The 20,839-nt window shown below is 42.6% G+C and overlaps 1 protein-coding gene across 2 annotated transcripts in view; it reads left to right on the top strand.

Annotated features, from left to right (window-relative positions):
* The window catches only part of GALNT17 (polypeptide N-acetylgalactosaminyltransferase 17), a 283,130-nt gene extending 262,560 nt beyond the window's left edge, over positions 1 to 20,570 (top strand). The window contains exons 7-12 of one of the 2 annotated variants that reach the window (XR_014714398.1): positions 1,860 to 2,045; positions 5,086 to 5,223; positions 6,907 to 7,002; positions 16,544 to 16,711; positions 17,368 to 17,965; positions 19,526 to 20,570. Coding sequence is in view for 1 of the 2 variants with exons in the window: in XM_084651006.1 (XP_084507132.1) it covers positions 1,860 to 2,045; positions 5,086 to 5,223; positions 6,907 to 7,002; positions 16,544 to 16,711; positions 17,368 to 17,496 (717 nt within the window). In the remaining variant the exon portion in view is untranslated. Of the gene's footprint in view, positions 1 to 1,859; positions 2,046 to 5,085; positions 5,224 to 6,906; positions 7,003 to 16,543; positions 16,712 to 17,367 lie in introns of both variants that reach the window. The other variant, XM_084651006.1, reaches the window with a different exon arrangement.
* The last annotated feature ends 269 nt before the right edge of the window (positions 20,571 to 20,839 follow it).

Genomic DNA, 20,839 nt, shown 5'->3' with positions numbered 1-20,839 from the left:
CAAATAATACATAGGGTGTATGTGCTGCTGAGAGCAAGGAAGGTACAGCACTAGCTACAGGGTGTTCCTGGAAGATGCGCACTTGCTCACTGTAGTTCCGCATTTGTGCATGAAAACAGGCGTTTGAACCTATCCATTTGAATAAACAGCAGAGGTTCTTAAAAACTGGCTAATTGCCTTGGATAACTAAATATTTATTTTCAGTTTGGGCATTATTAACGTAGGAAAGTGCAAGGGAATAACTCCTAGAGCAGCTTACTGTAGTATCTCCTAGATACAAGTGGTGAGCTCTTAAGGGCCACCTCTGTGTAGCCATAGAGTTCTGAATGGATACACATATATGCTCTTTTCGTATGTCTCCTAGAATCGTGTGCCTTTTGGGCCAATGCAATTAATCTCGATTTTTACTGCAGGGTAATGGAGATCAGAATCTGACCCAGCAGGGCTGGCATGGCGCAACTGGTATCCCAGCACTATCTAGAGCCATACAGAAAGAGGCCAATGTAAATTGGAGAACACAGATGGAATAAAAAGTGGTGGGCGTGGAAATAATATCAAACTGTGGGTGCTGTAATAATTATGCAAAACATTAATGAATAACACCACAAAATAGGCCCAACCATGATCATTAGGCATCCCTGTCATGTGTTTGTGCCATAACTGTCCAGTGCCTAGAGCCCTGGGTATGATCCATTATCAATTTAAGATGGAGAAAAACAATGGGGGGGAAAAAGCAGGGATTGTAGAGTACAGGTATGCTAAGACTTTACATAAAGGTTTCTGGGAAGAATATATTGTGTGTTGTATGCCTCAGTCCATTTCTGTGTGAGAGAAAAGACTTGAAGTTATTGTAATAAAATATAAACTGTGATTTAAAGAAGTTTAAACCATTAGGTGGGGGTAGGGTGACCAGACAGCAAGTGTGAAATTGGGACGGGGTGGGGTGTAATAAGAGCCTATATTTAAAAAAAAAAAACAAAAAAAAAACAAAAATCGGGACTGTCCCTATAAAATTGGGACATCTGGTCACCCTAGGCAGGGCGGGGGAAGCATGAGCAAATGTTTCCTAGAGAAATCTGTCCCTACAATCTGTTTCACTGAGTTACCTTTCTTGTAGATTCAAACATTGCCGATATTCCATTGGTCACCCAGAATGCCGTAGGCACTTACAGCTGTGGAAAAGGCTTAGGGCTTTGCTTCCTTCCCAACAGATTCCCAGGTTTGGACATGGCTAAGAATTGAATTCAAGGCCTGATCCAAACCAATGGAAAGTCTCCAGTTGAAGTCAGTGAGCTTGGATTGGGCCCTTTCCAGACCTCTGGTGCCGTTGACAGCATCAATAATGCTGATACGTCACACACCACTATGACTTGAATAAAAAGTGGTGTGTACACTCTATTGGTCAAGAGTAACAGCCATGTAAACTAAGGGCCCAATCCTGCAGGCACTTACCAAATGTAGTGCAAAATCTTGGCCCCACTGAAGTCCATTGGGAGTTTTGCCATTGATTTTAAATGGGGCCCAGATTTCTCCCTACAGAATGCTTGCTACGATGGGTAGTCTAATTAGGATTTACAGTGGTAAGCACTACGCTGACAGTATTTGCAAGGATTGGGCTCCAAGGTATTACAGAGCCTTTTCAGTTTATCAGACGACACTGCCATCCACGCTGGTCAACAGACTGTGGTAGTTCATGGGGTGGGGGAGTGGAGAGGGAGAGAAACAGCCCTTCTCTCTCCTTCTCTTCCATTTTTGGATGATTGAACTCTGAGAGCAGCAGAGATTAACGTGCTGGATTCTGATCTGAAAACTCAGTCCTTAAACCAATGTGTTGCATGTCTTATTCTGGTCTGTTTCAGGTGTGGCTGTGTGGTGGCAGCATGGAAGTCCTGCCATGCTCCAGAGTCGCTCACATTGAACGCAAGAAGAAGCCCTACAACAATAACATTGGTTTCTACACCAAGCGGAATGCTTTGCGAGTGGCCGAAGTGTGGATGGACGATTACAAGTCTCACGTTTACATTGCGTGGAACTTGCCACTGGAGGTACAGCCTTTCCCTCAGTTCATGTAGTCTTACTCTTATCTTTTTAAGATCTTAAATAAACAGTACGTAGCTGTCTTTTTGCATCATGGTACTGATGGTGTAAATAAACATACCCTCAACGGAGCTATTACTGGAGGACATAGGAGTCCGTGGAGCTATGCCGATTAACACCAGCTGAGGGTCTGGCTTGTTGTTTCTGAAGATTAAACACGCAATTTATTTGCCTCATGCTTCAATTCATATTTGTTGTGCATTTATATCACTGACGTTACCCAGTAAATTTAGTCTTTCTGTGGGATTAAAGATAGCAAATGATCAAATCTTTCTGCACAGTCAGTAAATGTCTTTTTAACACACTGTTTCATGTGGTGAATGTACATTGCATGCCTTGCTCCACAGACCCATAGTAACAGGAATCCATCACTTCCATAATAACACCATTGTAAATTCTCCAACTTGTAGCCCAAGCTCATTCTGTTGAGAATGTATTCTACAAAAATTGTTGGAAAAACCATTTCTATTCCAAGTTCCCAGCCTTGAACACAGTGCTTCACAAACATAGGCTAAGCAGGGTCTCTGCCCTGAAGACCTTACAGTTTAGAGACAAACAGCATTTAGAAACCATGTTTACAGATGCCTTAGATACACAAACATCCAAGACAATGGAACAGCTATTCATGAAATGGGCTCCAATTCCAACAGATTAGTGTTTGTGTAGCTGCTCTAAATAGTACAATACATTGTGATATCCTTGGTGGCTATGTTTATTTCACATAAATGCTTGAACACTGAGTTTTAACAAAAACTTCTTAGTTAAATCCTTTCTTGTGACAACTTCCTGTGGCTTCCCTGCAGAAGCTAGAAGCCAGGAGCTTCCGAAACCCTGCTTTGCAGCAATTTTGTTACTCACAAAGGCTACATTCCTGCAATCTGATCTGTGTGGGTCAACCTCTGCTTCTGTGCAGAACTCCGTTAACTTCAGCAGGACTTTGCACAGGCATAAGTGTCTGCCTCTGTGGGCCAGTTTACAGACTGTAGTCTGAAGAAAGGTTAAGTCTGAGGAGATTTACTGGCATCTGGACACACAGTAACATAGCCTTTGTTCTTTGTCAGAGAACAAAGAGTATTTCCTCAGTGCAGTTGATTAGGTACTAACCTTCTGAAAGGGTTTCCTGATTTGACGTGCTGGGGACTGCAGATGGTCTCTAATTAAAATGCTGTTAAACAGATGAGCTGGGGCTTATATGATCTGAGTGTTGTGAGTACTCCAAGTGCCTGTGATGAAGAAGGAAAGATATCAGGAGTCTGACTGCTTTCTGGCTTTTCTTAGGCTGTAACTGCAGTCATTCCTGCCTAACTTGGGACAGGGTTCTAAGCAAGTTGAGTGGGCTCAGACCCAAGCCTTAGACCTTTCTGTGTAAGAGGCAAGTGAATAAAAGTTTCTTTGGGGGGCTTGCATTTGAGTTGAGTGGTTTTGGTTTTAGGAGCACACCAGGGAGAGTAGAAAATTAGATCCCAAGCTTTGAGGGCAGTAGGGCTCTATGCTTAAGGAGCAGAGGGAATCTCACTAGAAATGGTCTTAAAAGAGCAGCTGAGTCTTTTTTTCAAATGGTTCAGGAATTTTCTTTGGGCATTATTAGTCACCCTGTGAGGGTTTAATTTTAAAGTACCTTGTTCATAACCATTACAAAACTTCCTCAGTGCAAATATGTATTGACCCCTTCTTTTTGTTTTTATATAAAATGTGGAACATGTTTGCTCAGTGTAAAACGCCATGCTCTGAATATTTCAGTCTGACTGGTTTATGGGCCTGCTTAGCACATCATCCCAGCTCACTTCATCCAGATTTTATACTAAATTGAATCATATTTAGTTTTACTTATTGGTACCATTTTATAATGCTCTCTTCTGAAAAGCAGAGTGAACAATTCCTTAGAAGATCATTACAAGTGTTGTCCTAGAAAATTGCTTTCCTGACTGAATCTAATGAACTTTGAAAATACAAAAGTATAAAAGACTCCTGTTTAAAGGAATAAGGATGGTTGTATCATGCCTCTAATTTCTCAGACCAAACTATTACTCTAGTTCTTGAAATTACTTAAAGAAGTTAAAGATGGGAATAATCTGAGTCATTTTTCCTGGCCACTGTAGGATTGTTCACATTGGGACATATACAATAGCTTTACTCATTTTCAAATCAACACAAGTAATGGGGCTTCTACTGTTTCCCTTGGGAGACTATTTCAAGTATAATAGTTGTCAGGAGGTTTTCCTGAGGTTCAACCTAAATTTAATTGTCTCCATAATTTTATTCTATTACTCTTGGGTTCCCCCCCCCCCATGATGCCCTGAGTCTCTTTTACACCTTCCTAAACATGCTCGCTCTTCAGCCATCTGTTAGCAAAGTTTCACAAATTTCATTCTTTTAGGAGGGACAGCTTTTTAAGCGTACAGCCCTCACAACTGGGGCCAGATTTTCACGAGAGCTCAACACTCAGTCCCTCCCACTCTAATAACCTATGACCAGATTATCAGCACGTTGGTCACTGAGCTCTTTTGGAAAGACGGACTCTTACTTGGGTGCCTAAATGGGAACTAAGTTCTTCTGAACACTTTGTGCACTGATCCAAAGCCCACTGACTTTAATAGTCTCTTAATCTTTCCTCAAAATCAGTTCTTCCAGCTTCCTAAATCTTATTTGTCTTCTCTGAATTCCTGCCCACTTCACCTCAATCTGTCGAGTACTGAGGTGTTGACAATTGAAAGAATGATTTTAAACACTTTTTTTAAAATGTATATTTCTTCCTGTTTGTGGCTATGAGGTACTTGCCTTTCTATTAACCTGCTTGGACAAGGGTTTTTTTAGAAATGGATGGGGTGGGGGGTTGAAAATAGCATAGTTCACCTGTATGTAGAGCGGTGCTTGGAAATCTTCAAGCTGTTCAGCAACCATATCAAAACTCAAGGAAATCCAATCCCTTAAATAACATGGCAAGAATAAACTCTTACCTAAGGTGCTGCGTGTGTCTGTCTTTTTCAGAATCCAGGCATTGACATTGGGGATGTCTCGGAGAGAAAAGCATTAAGAAAAAGCTTAAAGTGTAAGAATTTCCAGTGGTACCTGGACCATGTTTACCCAGAAATGAGGAGATACAATAATACTATTGCCTATGGGGAGGTAATTAAGACAAAGCATGTTCTTAACGCACACCAATAAGTATCGTACTGTATAGAGAAATGACACATGAGCATGCCAATGTGTATCTAATCAGAAACCCATTTCAAGATGAACTTGAAGAGCTGCATTTTAGAATCTGTTCACCGTTCCCTGTAATGTTTTGAGCTTTAGGTTCATTCCCAATTTTGGGGTCCCATACATGCTCTAAAATGTAAATAGTTACCACAATACTGTGCATGGTCCCTTCTAACTCCATTGGATAAGCGCGTGTGTGTAAAAAATATTTTTTGGAATGTGCTGTCCTATTGTAGTAATTTCTTAACTTACACTTGACCTAACTTTTGCCAGTTTGCAGGGGCCTGGACATATGTGCTCTATAGGGTGTAATCCTTTGCCCCAAAGCCATACCTTTGTGCCATGTAAAGAGATGGAATTCAGTATTGACTGGCATTAGGATCACATGAGAATTATAAAAACAGCTATTCACAGTAATTAAGTAATAATGATCCGTTGCAGTTCGTTTCCCATGGAATAGTGACTGCCTGGGCAGAGTTGCCAAAACTGCCCAGGGATCCCAGCTGGTCATGAATCCCAAGAACATGTCCCGCACCAATGTTATGTCTTTTAAGCCGAAAACAGAGACAGGAATTTTTAATGTGTGTTATAACTTCACTTGGTCTGTATGGGGAGATTCTGGAGAACAAATGACTACATGAGCAAATCTCATTGCTTGACTCATGTCTCAACACTTCATTCACTTTACAGTATAAATTTAACACAATGTCTGTATTAGTATGTGCAAGCTTCTCCTTGACCTTAAAAGCTCTTTTCAGTTTCCTCAATTTCTCTTCTTCCCCCCCACCCCCCCTCAGACCAGTAGCATATGTGTACATCATTGCCCACCTCTCCGTTACCACCCTTCTCCTAAGTTCCTTAAAAATGCCTGACTAATGGCAAGACTGCACCAGTTTCACTCACAGCCACAGCTTAGGTGAGCATTATGATCTGGATGATTTAAAAGCTATAAACACTCTGCAGTCTTGCCCACAAGAAGCACTGCATTGACCCCTATGCCCTCTATTACTCTTCCAAAAAGGGGTGTTGCCAGTGCTTGCTGCCAACTGCAACATGGGCACAAGAGCAGAGAGCTCTGACCATGTATCCAAGATGGCTGACTGCATCCTCTGGGCCCCTGGGCAAAGGAGTTGGGACTTTTGCCTAATCGCTAGGCCTGGATCCCATCCTGCTCTCTCATGGTAGCATGAAAAGGGTTCCTGGTGTCCTTTTTCCCCCACACTCCATTGCACCCACATAAGACACCCTGAATTTTATTTCAGGGCTTCTAGAGCACTTCAGCATAAGGAATAAAGAGTGCTACCCTGACCCCCACACCATACCGTGGAAGACTTGAAAACATATCACCACACATGTCTCATATCCTAAATACAGAGGCAACTGAAATCATTGCAACTGTCAGTAAACAATAGTTTTTAGTGGTAGCTATTGTATAAATGCAAGTTATTAAAACTATCGCATATGCAGCACACAAACCTATTGCCAACGATGTGTAAAGCATCTTCTTTTCCATAACACTAAAGGCCAGGGACTTCACTGTGATCATGAGTTCCAGTCTTCCCTCCTGTAAGGGACGGATACGTAAATATGCAATGTTTGTTTCTACAGCTTCGTAACAACAAAGCGAAAGAGGTATGTCTTGACCAGGGTCCGCAGGAGAACCACACAGCAATACTGTATCCGTGCCACGGCTGGGGACCTCAGGTTAGGATTTATTTTCTGTCGTACTGTGTGCACAAATAACAGAGAATCGGCCGAGATTGCTGCAAAGCATAATAAAGATGTGAGGTGGGGTCTGATCCGTTCAGACTTTCAAATGACAAGGCTGGTCTTCCTGTTAAGAATGAAGAGGGTGGGGGGGGTATGTTTTTTTTTTTTCCATTTACTTAGAGCAGTTTTCTAAATTAAATTACCGTAATCTTGAGAGAGCTAGGCGAAGCAAATAGCCAATCGGCAAAATCGAACATGCCTCATGCAACACATTTTAAGGCATTTTATTTTTCTGTTCATATGCCAGCAAGACAAAGAGACCCCTGGGAAAACAAAGCAAACGGTGGTGGAATTTTTTTTCTGATGACATAACTAGAATGTGTTTTTTTTGTTTGTTTTTTTTTCAACTAGGTAAGGCTTAAGATGAAGCCTTACTAGACCTTAGCCTCATGCTTGTAGGACACCTCTTACTTGCCCAAGAAAGTATGGGCCAACCAAAAGACTCTTTGGACCATTGTCTTAATTCAAATCACCTTCTGGGCTAAAGATCAGTTCCCTAACTTTTGTTGTTGTCATGGTGTGCGTTTGTGATATGATGGCTTACCTTAGCCTGTGATATAATTTTATCCTTCGATACTTTAAAAAGAAACCTAGTAAATTCACTACAGTTGAATAGTCCTGGCTGGACAGCCTTGGAGTTGGAAATCCTATGTTTTGCCATAGAACAGGTACAGCACAAACAGTGCCATTGCATCCATCTTTAAAACTGGGGGATTATGCTGTGCTTCCAAGATCTGCAAGCCTCCAAGAATAACTTGCCAAGGCTCCTTTGTTACTTTGCATCCTTCTCTCATTCTGACCTGTGTGTCTACTTTTGTGCTTCCTCTTAACCGGGGATCACAGTCCTGGTCACATGTGCCAGGTAGTCATCACCTTCCTTCATCTCCATGGAAGAAGGGCATTTTGAGGTGGGATATGAATGAAGAGTCCTAAGCAAGTTCATGATACTTCTGGCAGTAAAAGAGCCATAACACAATAGGCCACTTGTTTCATTTTTTTTCCTGCTTGACTAAAAGCAGGAGACACCAGAAATCATGAAATTCCTGCCTGACCAAACCCAGGGTCTGTTGGAGCTTGTTCTCATGGGATCTGCAGCCCAATCTCTATATATACACCCAAGAGGTTTTTCAGATAATTTAGCTAAAGATCCAAGTTTTTGGGTGTGCATCAAACTTCAGCCTCCTGAAGTGCTTGAGATTTACCCATCGTTATATGAGCATAATCAAGTGAGAGGTGAGGTGGAAAGGATACAGATCACATGTTCCACAGTCAATGTGCTCAGAGAATGAATGCACCAGTAGATACTGGCTACAGATAGAATTGGGAAGGCAAACCTGCCAGCATCTCATCTGTCATAATTCTCTTTTCTTCTGTTGCTCCCCTTTTTACCTTACTAAAAATTTGTGCATAGCACTGAACAATCAGGTCAGGCATTACTCACCCTACTGCCTCTGGCTCAACATCTGAACTGAAGGGATTACATCATTTGCCTTTTGCTAGAAAAACTTTTCCTGGACCATAAGTGTGCCAAGATCCACTCTATCTAGGCATATTTAACATCCAGGTAGAGTTCTATTTATTAGAAGGCAAGTCATCTGCCTTTGAGTGGGGTTTTTCGGAGAGGAAGGACTGACTATCCTTCCAGAGGCTCTGGGAGCTTTATTGCATGTGATGTATATTATTATTTCCCTTGCTCTACTATGTTGGTTTTAGTTTTTTGATTCCCTCTGTCTTCCAGATGGACAGCATCATGTATATCACCCTATACATGACCATGTCTTCTAATGGTAGATTTAAAAACAACTCTACCCAAGCAAAGCACTACACTGCCACACAGTTCTTGCCCTGGGCAGAGGATGAGCAACAAAATTAGCCACACATGACACCTTGATTAATGCATCACTGAAAAGCATTCCGATATGACAGGAATAAGGGGGTATAAAAAAATATGCAGAATAGAATCTGAGCTCCAAGGTGCCTTTATAAACTGCCACTGTTTGACAAGTTCACTCCTACCTACAAAGTAAGTTCCCTATCAAGCCTTCTTCATCTCCCAAAAAAAAAAAAAAGTGCATAAGTATCCCACAAGGACTCTGGGTGAAGTCTTAATTCCTGGTCCCAGTTGTTCTGTAAGCCAGCATCTCTCTTCTCTGGTCAATGAGGTTCTCATTAGAAGTTGTGAGAAAGGGAGGCTCTAAGGTTTATTCTGCTGTTTCTTCCATCAGTGTTACATGAGAGCGCTCAGGGCTGCAATTGCATTCATTAAGATCAAAACTCTGAAATTTAACACAATAAAGACCATCACAGTAAGTGCTCACCAGATATTTGCATAATAAGAAGCTTGCCTAGGGAAATCAATTTCTCACATACACCAGAAAGGAGTGCGAGGGGGGCAAAAAGGTCTCCTGCAAGACCAAAAGGTTCCTAAACTTGTTTGAGGTAATTAATTCACTGAAAAGATTTGCAGCTAAAGCATTAGTTTTCTGGCTGAGCAAAAGGCTGTTCCAGCCTATTTAACTGATTCCAGCCATGCTCTGGCTCCATACTGTAGCTTTAGCAGTGGTAGGATAGTCTACCAGAGATGTTTGTCAAAGTCATGTTTGAAAATAGTCTCTCTTCCTCCCGCTTGTGGTAGCACTTGCATATAATAATCAAGCTCTTTTATAGTATTTTCCCCATCTGTCCATAATAGAGCTCTTTACAAAGGAGTTCCCATTTTATGAAAGGGGAGATGATTATGGTAGCATTCAAGTTTACAGAAAGGCCCTGGTGTCAGGTAGACTTGATCCAGTGACTGGTAACTTGCCCAAAGAATGGGCCTGATATTGGCCCTCGTGGTGTGCCCAGCAATGGGCTCAGCTGCTCAGCTCACCTTTCAGGGCACCTGGTTCACCAACACTATTACCATAGAGATGGTACTCGAGTTAAGGCACTAACCTAGGACTTGGGGGGACTTGAGTTCAAGTCCCAGCTCCAGAACAGATTTCAGTTGTGACCTTGGGCAAATCACTTAGTCTCTCTCCCCCTCCTCAGCTCCCCATCTGTAAAATTGGGATAGCAGCACTGAGCTACCTCAAAGGGGTCTTGGGAAGATAAATATATTCAAGGTTATGCAGCGATTGGACAGTATGATGAAAGGGGCCATATAAATACACAAGAAAATGAATAAATAGAAGCCTCCCTTGCTGTAAAGGCCCTGGTTAATCTCGGGCTCTGATGTGTTCAGATACAAGTAGTCTTCCCTTCTGGCCTTCAGCTGGAACATTTGCCCATGTGCCAGAAATGCCCTAAGAGAGCCATCCTCAAAATATTTCCAGCCTGACCTTTGAAGATTCACCAGGGTAGAATAGTGATGGGATACAACATCTCCGTGATGAGATACTAGCTCGCATTGAAGCTGAACTGAAAACTTTTGTAGGGCCACCTGTACCTAGCATGGGATCAATTCACAGTTAAGCCTTAAGGCGAAGATGGATATCCTATTCTTTGTACAAAGGGAAGGATAAACTAGATCACCCAATGATGTAGCTCTCTTTACTAAGTATAACTTAGCCACTGTTGTGAATGTGCCATTTAATAACAAATTATGCACAAACTGCATATTGCACTTTGTAGACGGAAGCTTATGCCTTTAAGTTTCTGACTATGAGAAACTAAACTGATACTGCCTGCTAACCTTGGACTTTGAGATGAATGACTAAAAGCAGGTTATTTCTTCCTTCCACTGGGTTTTTTTTTTTTTATTAAACTTAATGATGTTTTCTTTTCCTGTGTGGTGATCTGCATTAAAATGTTGCATTACTGTTTGTTTGACTGGCAGGCTCAAGGAAACCAGCTCAAAGCAGATTTTTCTTTCTGATCCACATTGTTCCTTTCCTCTCCAAACCATGAAAGAAACAATGAGCCCCAATTAATGTGGGCATCTAATGGTATGCCCAGCTGCTCAAAAAAAGAGAATGGCATTTGGGCACATAAAGCAAACATTTACAAGCCAAAGCATTAGATATGTCTGCTCAGTGATTTTGGTGTTCTGGTAAAATGCAATCTGGCTTCAGAGCCTTGCGGTCAGATGCATAGTGCAGCTTGTATTGCCGATAAGATTTTTTTTTTGCTTTTGCTCAAAGTATCTCTATGGCCGCATTTGTCTCCCTTTTTGTTGTTTCCTCTGTTTATCTTCCCTTTAGCGTTCCTTCCTCTCTTCTTTCATATAAGGCTTTCATTCATTTCTAGGTTAATTCATCACCAAGAGTGAATGATGAAGAATCCCTTTATCCTGTAATTAAATTGAATCTGTTCTTGGACTCACTTTCTGTTAGCTGCATCTTTTAAGTGATATATCATTACTGCAAAGTATTTTTGATGATGTATTACAGTAATGTCATTGGAGTGACAGAACTGTGGTGATATATTGGCATAATAGAAGGCACTATAAAACAAGATAATGTCCATCCAGCAGTGCCTTCCTTCCCTTTAATTATAGGATAAAATGTTTTCCTCAAACAAACTTGTTAAGCAGCAGGACCCTGGGACAAAGCCACTAATACTGAAATAATCCAGAAGAATGGTGTATCATTGGGGGACAAGTAGCATTTAGATTGAGTTGTTTAAAAAAGAAAATACTGTACTCTTTTATGTATTGTGGCTAGTTGAGAAGCTGGCCTCTGCAGAAAAAGCTAAACAACTCTATATTATTTTTTGATAGTCAAGGAACATCATCACGACTTATTTCCCAGGTCCGAAGAAGTCTAACTTTCTTCCATCACCGAGGAGCAATCAGCCAGAAATAGTAATCAAAGAGTGTATATTGTTAATGTCAGGTTTACAAATGAGGAGATCAAACTGAATGATGCAACAGTGCATTTGTAGAGTGTGAGGCTTACCCAACTGTTTAAATTTGCAGAAGCTACAGGTTAGCTAAATTATGTAATCTTTACTTTACCCCCTCCTTCCCTCTTAAAAACACAGGCAGCTGCCACCCCCTTTCAACAGAGGTATGGTTACACCATCCCCTTCTGGATTGGAAAGAGATTTAGAATAGTGATACTTGGAGGTTCTAGGGCCAGGCTCTTAGCATATCCTCACTTATTAATCTGAGGGTTAGGTTGTGCAACCCTTACATTGGTGAGCATTTGCTGAGAGGTACAGTCTTATGGGGCTACTTGTGGACATGTTCAACCTTATCCAAAGTCAGCAGTGAGCCTGAGGCAGTGTCACTCCATATTAATTTCCTTTAACGGTTTGGTCATTAGATCGTTGTTGGTTTTCTTAAGGGTTCCTCTTGGATTTCTTCCCTTTTCCCCTGTTTCTCTCTCTCTCTCTCCCCCTTTCTAGAACTCCTCACATCCTAGTGGCCTGATAGGGTAGGTCTGTACTGCACGCTAAATGCAGGCTCAGGTCTGAGTTCAAGCCCCCCTTCTGTCCACACTGATCAGTCTCACTCAGGTCAGCGTACACTCAGGACCTAAATTCTCAGACACTGCTGAGGGGGTTGATCAGTGCCCCCAAAATCCCACTGAGACGCCGGTCCAAGCTCTGTTTTACAATGTGAACGCAGGTCAAGCCATGGCCTCAAGTCAGAAGGGTCACATGAATATGACTGAGAGACTCGGGTTCAGCAATTTGAAACCCAGGCTTTCAGTGCTGTATAGATGCTCGAGCACTAGCTTAGAAACACCAAGTCCACAAGCCTGGGTCTCACTTGGGTCTGTAATGCAGTGTAGACCTACTCATAGAGGTCTATATGGTAATTCCTATGGATTTACTTCCTCTCCTTTTCCCTAATCCCTAGAGATGTCCATACTCCTCTGCAACATGGTCAGTCCTTGCCAGTGGGGGACCCATTCAAGAATATGAACAAGGTGGCCTGTAGAAGTTAGCAGTGTAGAGTACATCCATTAGAAGTAACATCTCACACCCTGCCATTTTGATCTGTGGAAAGTGTGACTTCCCACACTCCCCATGACTTCTATGCAATCTCCTTGTTGAAATGTGGGCTGGTGCATATAGTCCGGGGGGAGGAGGAGGGGCAGTGGTGGAGGCAGATGAGATGGGGAATGGGGCCAGGCTCCCTGTGAGAGTCAGGCCTAGGCTCTGCATGCAAGTTGCAGCCAGGTTCCCTGGGGGACTTGCTGCCCTGGCTCAGGGGCAAGCTCTGCTGCCACCTGCATGTGGCCATGGCCTTGAATGGTTCCTCTCTGCCAGCTGGTGTGGGCCAGGCCCCCCAAGCAACACAGCTCCTGCATGACCACAGGGCCTTCATCTTCCACTTCTGCAGGTGAATGGGGCCTGGGAAGAGCAGAGGGCTGGGACAAGGGAGCCCTGGTGGTGCCAGCCCCCTACAATGCCTCCAGGGGTCTTGGAGCCACAGCTGGCTTTGGGACTACAGGAGTCAGGCCCCCCGCACCTTGCTGTGGGGATTGGAGGAAGGCAGAGGGTGTCCAACCCCTGTTGCAAGCTAAAGGACCCTGCTGCCAACTTGCCATGTAGTTAGTTATAAAATAGATTTTAGGTCCTGCATCCCCTCCCCCCAGTTTGCCCATATACACTTGTCTCCTTCCCCCCTACCCACACCTCTACGCTGAAGGCAGAGTACGTTACTTCAGTTGAGGGCACCAAAACTGCAACTTCAACAATAGTGGCCCTAACTTTAGAACCAAAACATCACACCTTTCATGCATCCTTCATTCAGAACACAAGGGGATTTGTACTCCTCAATCACTGGAGCTTATTTGAAAATCACACCCTTAAACTTATTTAACTCATCAATGCACGTGCACAACGTTAACTCTCCGAAACAGCCTTTTCCAGCAGTGATACTTTCCAGGAATAACTGTCCTCCGCTTTGAGCTGATGAAAAAGACTGAAGAGTAAAGCAATTGCAAGCTCTGTTTTGGTTGACAGTGAGGTAGATCAAATAGTATGCAATACGCTGAAGTCAATCCAGAAATACAATCTGGGCTTTATTTATCTGGCTATTATACCAAATAGGTTGCACATGTAATATATCCATTGTGATCGATTTCTCATAAGATCCATGTTTGTTCCTCAGATTATTTCATTTTCCCATTGTCCCTTGCCTTCAAGACCTGATCTGATTTTTGCTCTAGTTGCTTTTCCCACCTCAAAAGGAGATAACATCTAAGCACAGAAATTTTATTGCCTTGTGGGCACTAGGCCAACAGGCTAAAGAGAAGCTGCCAAACATAATGAAAGGAAAGATGCCTAATACAATAATTGTATACGTGGTCACTAAGGTTTTAAAAGCGGCATAAAGAAAAATACTTGCACTGCATGCATGCGCTTGCAGATGGATTTTTTTAGTCCTTGAAAAATTTGTGAGCTACTGTTCAAATACTAATTCAGTTTGGTTGCTTTACTAAAACACAAACTGTCAGTCAAGAATTTCACTGCTGAGGATTTGAAACAAAAACATCAGCGCCAATAAAAACAGATAATCCAGAATTTCACCATTCTGCAATACTTGATTTGCTCTTGGAGTAATTCTACTGCTTTGTTCATATGGTAGCCCTGTTGCCAGACAGTCTCATCACACTTTGCAGAGTTGAAGTAATTAAGCTTCTGTGATGCAGGTGAGCATTATACCTGTTTTGCAAATGAATAAACTGAGGCACAGAGAGGTTAAGTGTCTTGCCCAGGGCCCATTCAATGAGTCAGTGGCAGAGTTGGGAATAGACCCCAGCAGTCCTGATGTATATGGTGCTGCATTAACCTCTAGAAGGCGCTCCCTCCTGTTCCACAGACCCAACCCTAACACAACTGAGGGCTCTGGCCAAAACCACAGGGAAAAAGAACTTGTCAATGCACAGTCAGGGGAAGTTTGATCACGATGTTACAGCTAAAGGGTCATGTGTTTTACTGTATCAGAGCTTTCTTCAGTGCAAGGAGAGCATGGTGGGCAGAATGGTGGGGGACAGTGGGTTTTGTTGTGAGTTATAGCTTAGGTCTTGCTTAGATTTACGACACTAGTATAATGTTCTTAAGGAATCATACAGCAGTGGCGGCTTGGCATTGCATAGCCCTCTCCTGTTCTCAGCCAGTTTTAGTCAGAATCCAGCCCCCTTTGTCCCAGCTGGAGAGCAAACCTGGGAACTTCAGCACCAAACACACCACAACGCTGCCAAATGATCTGAAGGAGTCGATGAGCTGTTGATAAATAGCATGCTGTTATAGTCACAAGCCTCTAGAGACACAATCATGCACGGCAACCCAGAGCAATGTGCTTGTATGTCTAAATCCAACATAGTGAAGTAAAGATGAAATTAGAAACAAATACCTTAATCAGCGGGATCTGCTTTTATTGGTTCAAGTCAAACCCCTTTACATCGTTTTTAACCTGATTTTGGATGTTTAATTATTCCAACAAAGATAACCACAACTCCCAGTGTGATTTACTGCCTCTCTTTAAGCATCTGGGTCACAGATATATTCAGTTAATTAATGTGCTGAATACTTCTCATTTGTCTGCTGGATAATAGATTGATTCATAATTTAAATAAGCAGCTGTGTATATCTTTCCCCTGAATTATAAAAGGCAGGCTGCTGTCATTCATCTCTTTTCACTCTGTGAATTTAAATACGTCTAGGGAAATATTTTTTTTTAAACTTTGCAAATATCAGCCTTTTCTTAAACAACAATGCAGATCGTTGGACAATAAACAACAGGAAGGGACGTGAGGGGGGCAGTTGTCTTCCTATAGCTAATTTCTGACCAGTAGCAAGACTTCACTCTTTCCATGGCTGAGGACAAGACAGCTCTGATGCCTTCCTCTGGTGCTATCATTCAACATTTCCTCCAGAACAGACAGAATTTTCAGGGTGCATGGGGGAAACGAGATATACAGTTATGCATTAGCAGGATACTGACGGATACTCTAGTGTGTTGGAAATGGTCACACCAGGAGGCTTTTATATCATCTATAGCTGTACACACATATGGTGAACAATATGGGGGATCTAAGATTGGATCAGTTCGTGAGGGACGTGATCACAAATCAAATCCTTCACTTGGCTACCCTTACCTATTGGCTGCTATTTTCTAACTATGCCTAGCATAGCTGGAGGGCTGCTCTGGACACACCGACAAGGCATTTAGTTGTCAGAAGAAGAACCCACAGCTAAGCATCTCAGAATCAATAGAATGGTCCAGCATGACCCAAACTGGCTACAGTCTAAAACCACCATGACTAGGATAGTATCAATACCAAATAAAGGCCAAAGGATCCCCCCCAGGGGGTTGTTAGTTATTAAAGCTCAGATCCATAAAGGTATTTAGGTATCAAACAACCCCCACCCCCGGTCACCTGCATGTGTCTGCAAAACTGAGCTAGAAATTTCCTGAGTACAGGCTTTTGCATGTCATGCCCATCTCCTGTACTCACTAGCTCAGTCCCCTCTGCATCTCTTCTCTAATGACATTCGAGAAACGCTAACAGTCTTTTTCCTCCCATCCCCTCAGCTTGCCCGCTACACCAAGGAGGGATTTCTTCACTTAGGGGCCCTTGGGACCACGACTCTCTTGCCAGATACCCGCTGCCTGGTGGATAACATGAAAAGCCGGCTCCCTCAGCTCCTTGATTGTGAAAAGGTCAAGAGCAGCCTCCATAAACGCTGGAATTTCATACAGGTTTGTGAGGCTGGGGCTTTCGCCTGCTTCTCCTCCCTTTACCTATGCCTCGTCTTTATAGCAAGGAGGAAGCATTTCTTCAGAGGTAGGGGCTACGAGCCAACATGCTGCGAGAGGAGATGTTTTTGTGCCCCCTTTGCTACTTTTACTCTCACAGAAATTGCTCAGCCTAAGAACAATTTAACGTTGGTGAGATTAAGGATGTTTCTCCTTCTTCCTAAGTCTTGTACTGCTGGTGCATAAGGCCCAGAAATCGATATTCACGCCATGCAGCCATAGATTCGTCACAAAATGGCATCCCAGAATAGGATCAGGCAGACCTCAGAGACTGAAAATTGCCTTTGTCTATGTTGGGAGTGTGTAATATATTGGCTAAATGTGTGTGATCATGTCTCCCTCACACAGAGGTTAAGACCCTGCTACTTGCATATTACAGATTTTCTCAGTTAGCTGAAGTGGCAGGGATGTATGCACTGAGGGCTGAAGGATTTCATGGATTATTTTAATGGACATTATTTCTTAGTTTGCCTTAGTGCCCGCCCACCAAGTGTTAAGCACTTACCAGGTCCAGAGGAAGACATAGTCCCTGTCCCAGTGATGGCATGCAGTCACCTGTTGGCTACACAGAAAGTTCTTACCTATATCTTTGATTTTAGAATGGTGCGATCCTGAATAAGGGGACTGGGCGCTGCTTGGAAGTGGAGAGCAAAGGAATGTCCGGCATTGATCTAATTCTTCGCAGCTGCACGGGACAAAGATGGACAATTAAAAACTTCATCAAGTAAAGGTGTAAGGGCCAGAGCAGTCTGAAGAGCTTCACTCACAACACAAGTGACTTGGACCAATCAGACAGGGATCCTTTTCACAGCTTTGGAAATAAATATAAAAACAGAGCTTTATTCACGGTATCAGGAGAGGACCTTGGGGGAAGTGGGCATTTGTGGAGTTTTTTTTATTGTTTATTAGTCTCTCACAGCTGATTCCAACTGGGTGAAGTTGGGTCAGAACTGTTAGTTTCATCTAGCAAGAGCTCTCAAGGTATCACTTATTTCTGCTGGAATGAAACCTGTGCAGTCTTATGGATGGTTTATTGACGGGGAAGAGCTGCTTTCACAAATGACTTGAAGCTCTTAGCAAGGGCCATCAAGGTTTATACCAGGACCAGAGTTAAGAGACCTTGGACAAACCCACTTGTCAAGCAAGAGCATTTGTCTGTCTAAAACAGAAAAAGATTGCCAAGTTTGGAAGCCTAAAGTGAGCTGAGTTAAAGTCATTAGGTGTTTTTAAATGTCTCTTCTCTCCTATCCACCTTCTTCTTCATCCTGGGACAGGCATGCTTTAAAGTGACAGGTCTCAAAGGCATCTCCAAATAGCCCATTGATTTCCCTCTCCCAACAGCAGGATACCAACTATACATACAAAATGATGGGGTCTCAAGTAGCTGTTACAACTCAAGAAAGAGATTTTGGCATCATCATGGATAGTTCTCTGAAAACATCTGTTCAGTTTACTGGGGCAGTCAAAACAGCTAACAGGAGGTCAGGAACCATTAAGGAAGGGATAGATAATAAGACAGTAAATATCATAATGCCAATACAGAAATCCCTGGTGCACCCACTTCTTGAATACTGTGTCCAGTTCTGCTCCCCATCTCAAAAAAGATACATTAGAAGTGGAAAAGGTACCAAGAAAGGCAACAAAATATAAGGGGTATAAAACAGCTTGCATATGAGGAAAGATTAAACAGACAGAGACTGCTCAGCTTAGGAAAGAGACGACTAAGGGAGGATGTGGAGAAAGTGAATGAGGAAGTGTTATTGACCCCTTCTCATAACACAAGAACCAGGGGGTCACCCAATGAAATTAATAAGCAGCAGGTTTAAAACAAACATAAGGAAGTACTTCTTCACACAATGCAGTCAACCTGTGGAACTCGTTGCCGGGGGATGTTGTGAAGGCCAAAAGTATAAGTGGGTTCAAATAAGAATTAAATAAGTTCCTGGAGGATAGGTCCAACAATGGCTGTTAGCCACAAGAGTCAGGGATGTAACCCTGTGCTCTAAGTGTCCCCTATATTCTGTTTGCAAGAAGCTGGCACTGAATGACAGGGATGGCTTACTTGATAATTGCCCTGTTCGGTTCATTCCCCCTGAAGCACCTGGCACCAGCCACTGTTGGAAGACAGGGAACTGGGCTAGATGGAGCATTGGTCTGACCCAGTGTGGCCATTCATATATTCTTATCTCATGCCAATTCTTTCATTACTCTAAATCAGCTGAAATAAAAAAAATATGATCTTCTGTTGCTTCCCCCTCCACTTAACACGTATGCCTCCTCCAGCAACAGCAAAACCCTGCTTCAGTCTATAAGGCTGTTTAAAGTAGTTATCTCCTGTACTTTCCACCTTCTAACAATTGCAGTAACCCACCACATGCAGAATGGATCTCCTTTTCCCACGCCTTTGCCAAATGGCAGCCAAATCCCACCACCACCCTCCTGAATGCGTTCTCCTCTAAAAACACCTTCCAGTTTTCCCCCCAAAGTGATTGCTGCTCCTTCACATTGATTTCAAATGATTACCCCATTGCAGGACCAGTCCAGTGTGCTCTTAGTGAGGATGGCCAATGGAAGTCTTCTTTCCCAAGGGGCAGCCAATCAGCTGAACAGCAAGATGCTGACCAGCCAACAGCATGCTGAGCCGCTGACTTGCTTTGCTCCACACTGTAGTTTCAGCACCAGAACTGCCTCTCCTGCAATTCTTCTTTATCCTATTGCTGTTCTTTTGAAAGTGAGGATAATTATGCTTGTTTGCAGGTCATGCCAAGAACAAGTAAGAGGAGAGAAGATCCTACCAAGGCAATCCTCTGAGTGAAGCAGTGGGATTAATTTTAAAAATACACTCGTGACAAATGAAGACAAAATAATAATAAAAACCCCTGATCTTCGTAGTGCTTTAGTCCTACTCCCTGTGGTGGGTGTTCGAGCACATTCATTGTACCATGTCTGGTGTATCCCTGCTTGCCACAATCCTGGCCTCTGTGATTCTTCATGAGCTTTGGCTAAGTCAGGGGAGGGAGGTAAACAGATAAATGAATGTAGTTTGTTTCAATGCTGATTTGCCACAAGTTCCTGCCCTGGCAGCCATCAAGGCTAATTACAGCAACACAGTGAAGGTGGCATTGTCACGTTCTCAATTTTCAACCACAAGAATATGCACTACCCAATTTATTCAGCCATGATAGGTGACCCCCAGATATTGCGTTTGGGTCCCAATGTCAGGGTAATTGAGAAGGGGGAATAGTGACAAACCAAGTTACCAATGTTCACATGAACGTTAAAAGAATTCATTTCACATCAAGCTGTGTCTGTTGTGGGGAGGGGGGAACCTCTTTTCTTTGTCTTTCTCACAGAATAATAATTTTTCTGGTTGCCCTCTGGTCAGGGTAAGTATAAAATATATTAATATATGAGAAGTACGTGTAAATATCATTCCCAAAGACTGGATGTACCCAGAGTTGTTTGCTGCAGAGCACTCGTGCCTGTCTTCCATTCGGGTCATGATGAAGCTACCTTGATGTTTAATGAGTTTCATTTTCAATGCCATGCAACAGGTTTATAGCTGATGTTTTAGTAATTTATTGAACAGAAGCAGATGTATTTCATTGTTCCTTCTACAGCAATGAACATCATTGTTCAATCATGCTTGACAAGACTCCCCATTGGCATTTCTCTGATTTTTTCACCCTTGCTGTCCTTAATGAAGTGAAATCTTTCAGTTATCCTGAATTGCACAGTACGGAGTCATTGTAAAACTTTGCTCTCTTATTAGCTGTTGCATCATCTCTTGTGTAATAAATTTTAGCACTTACAAAACCAGCATGATGTGTATGTTTTAAAATGTCTGTAAGTTTCCCCCTCTTGTTCATTGCCACCTGGTAACGAAAATAATTTGCCAAGAAACTTTTCACTGAAAAAACTTGCGGTGGTGGCGGGGGAGGGTTATGCGACAAAATTAATGATAAATGCAGTACAATTATCTCTAAATGAGCAATTCATTTGCTAAAGGTCAGCCGTGGAAATCATGTATTGCGTAGTGTTGGGAGAACTCAAAATGTTTCAGCATAACCA

The sequence above is a fragment of the Lepidochelys olivacea genome (assembly GCF_965140295.1).
Source record: "Lepidochelys olivacea isolate rLepOli2 genome assembly, chromosome: 17".
In the NCBI taxonomy this organism is placed as follows: Eukaryota; Metazoa; Chordata; order Testudines; family Cheloniidae; genus Lepidochelys; species Lepidochelys olivacea.
Note: the sequence above shows the minus strand (reverse complement) of the source record. Positions and strands in the feature narration are given on the sequence as shown.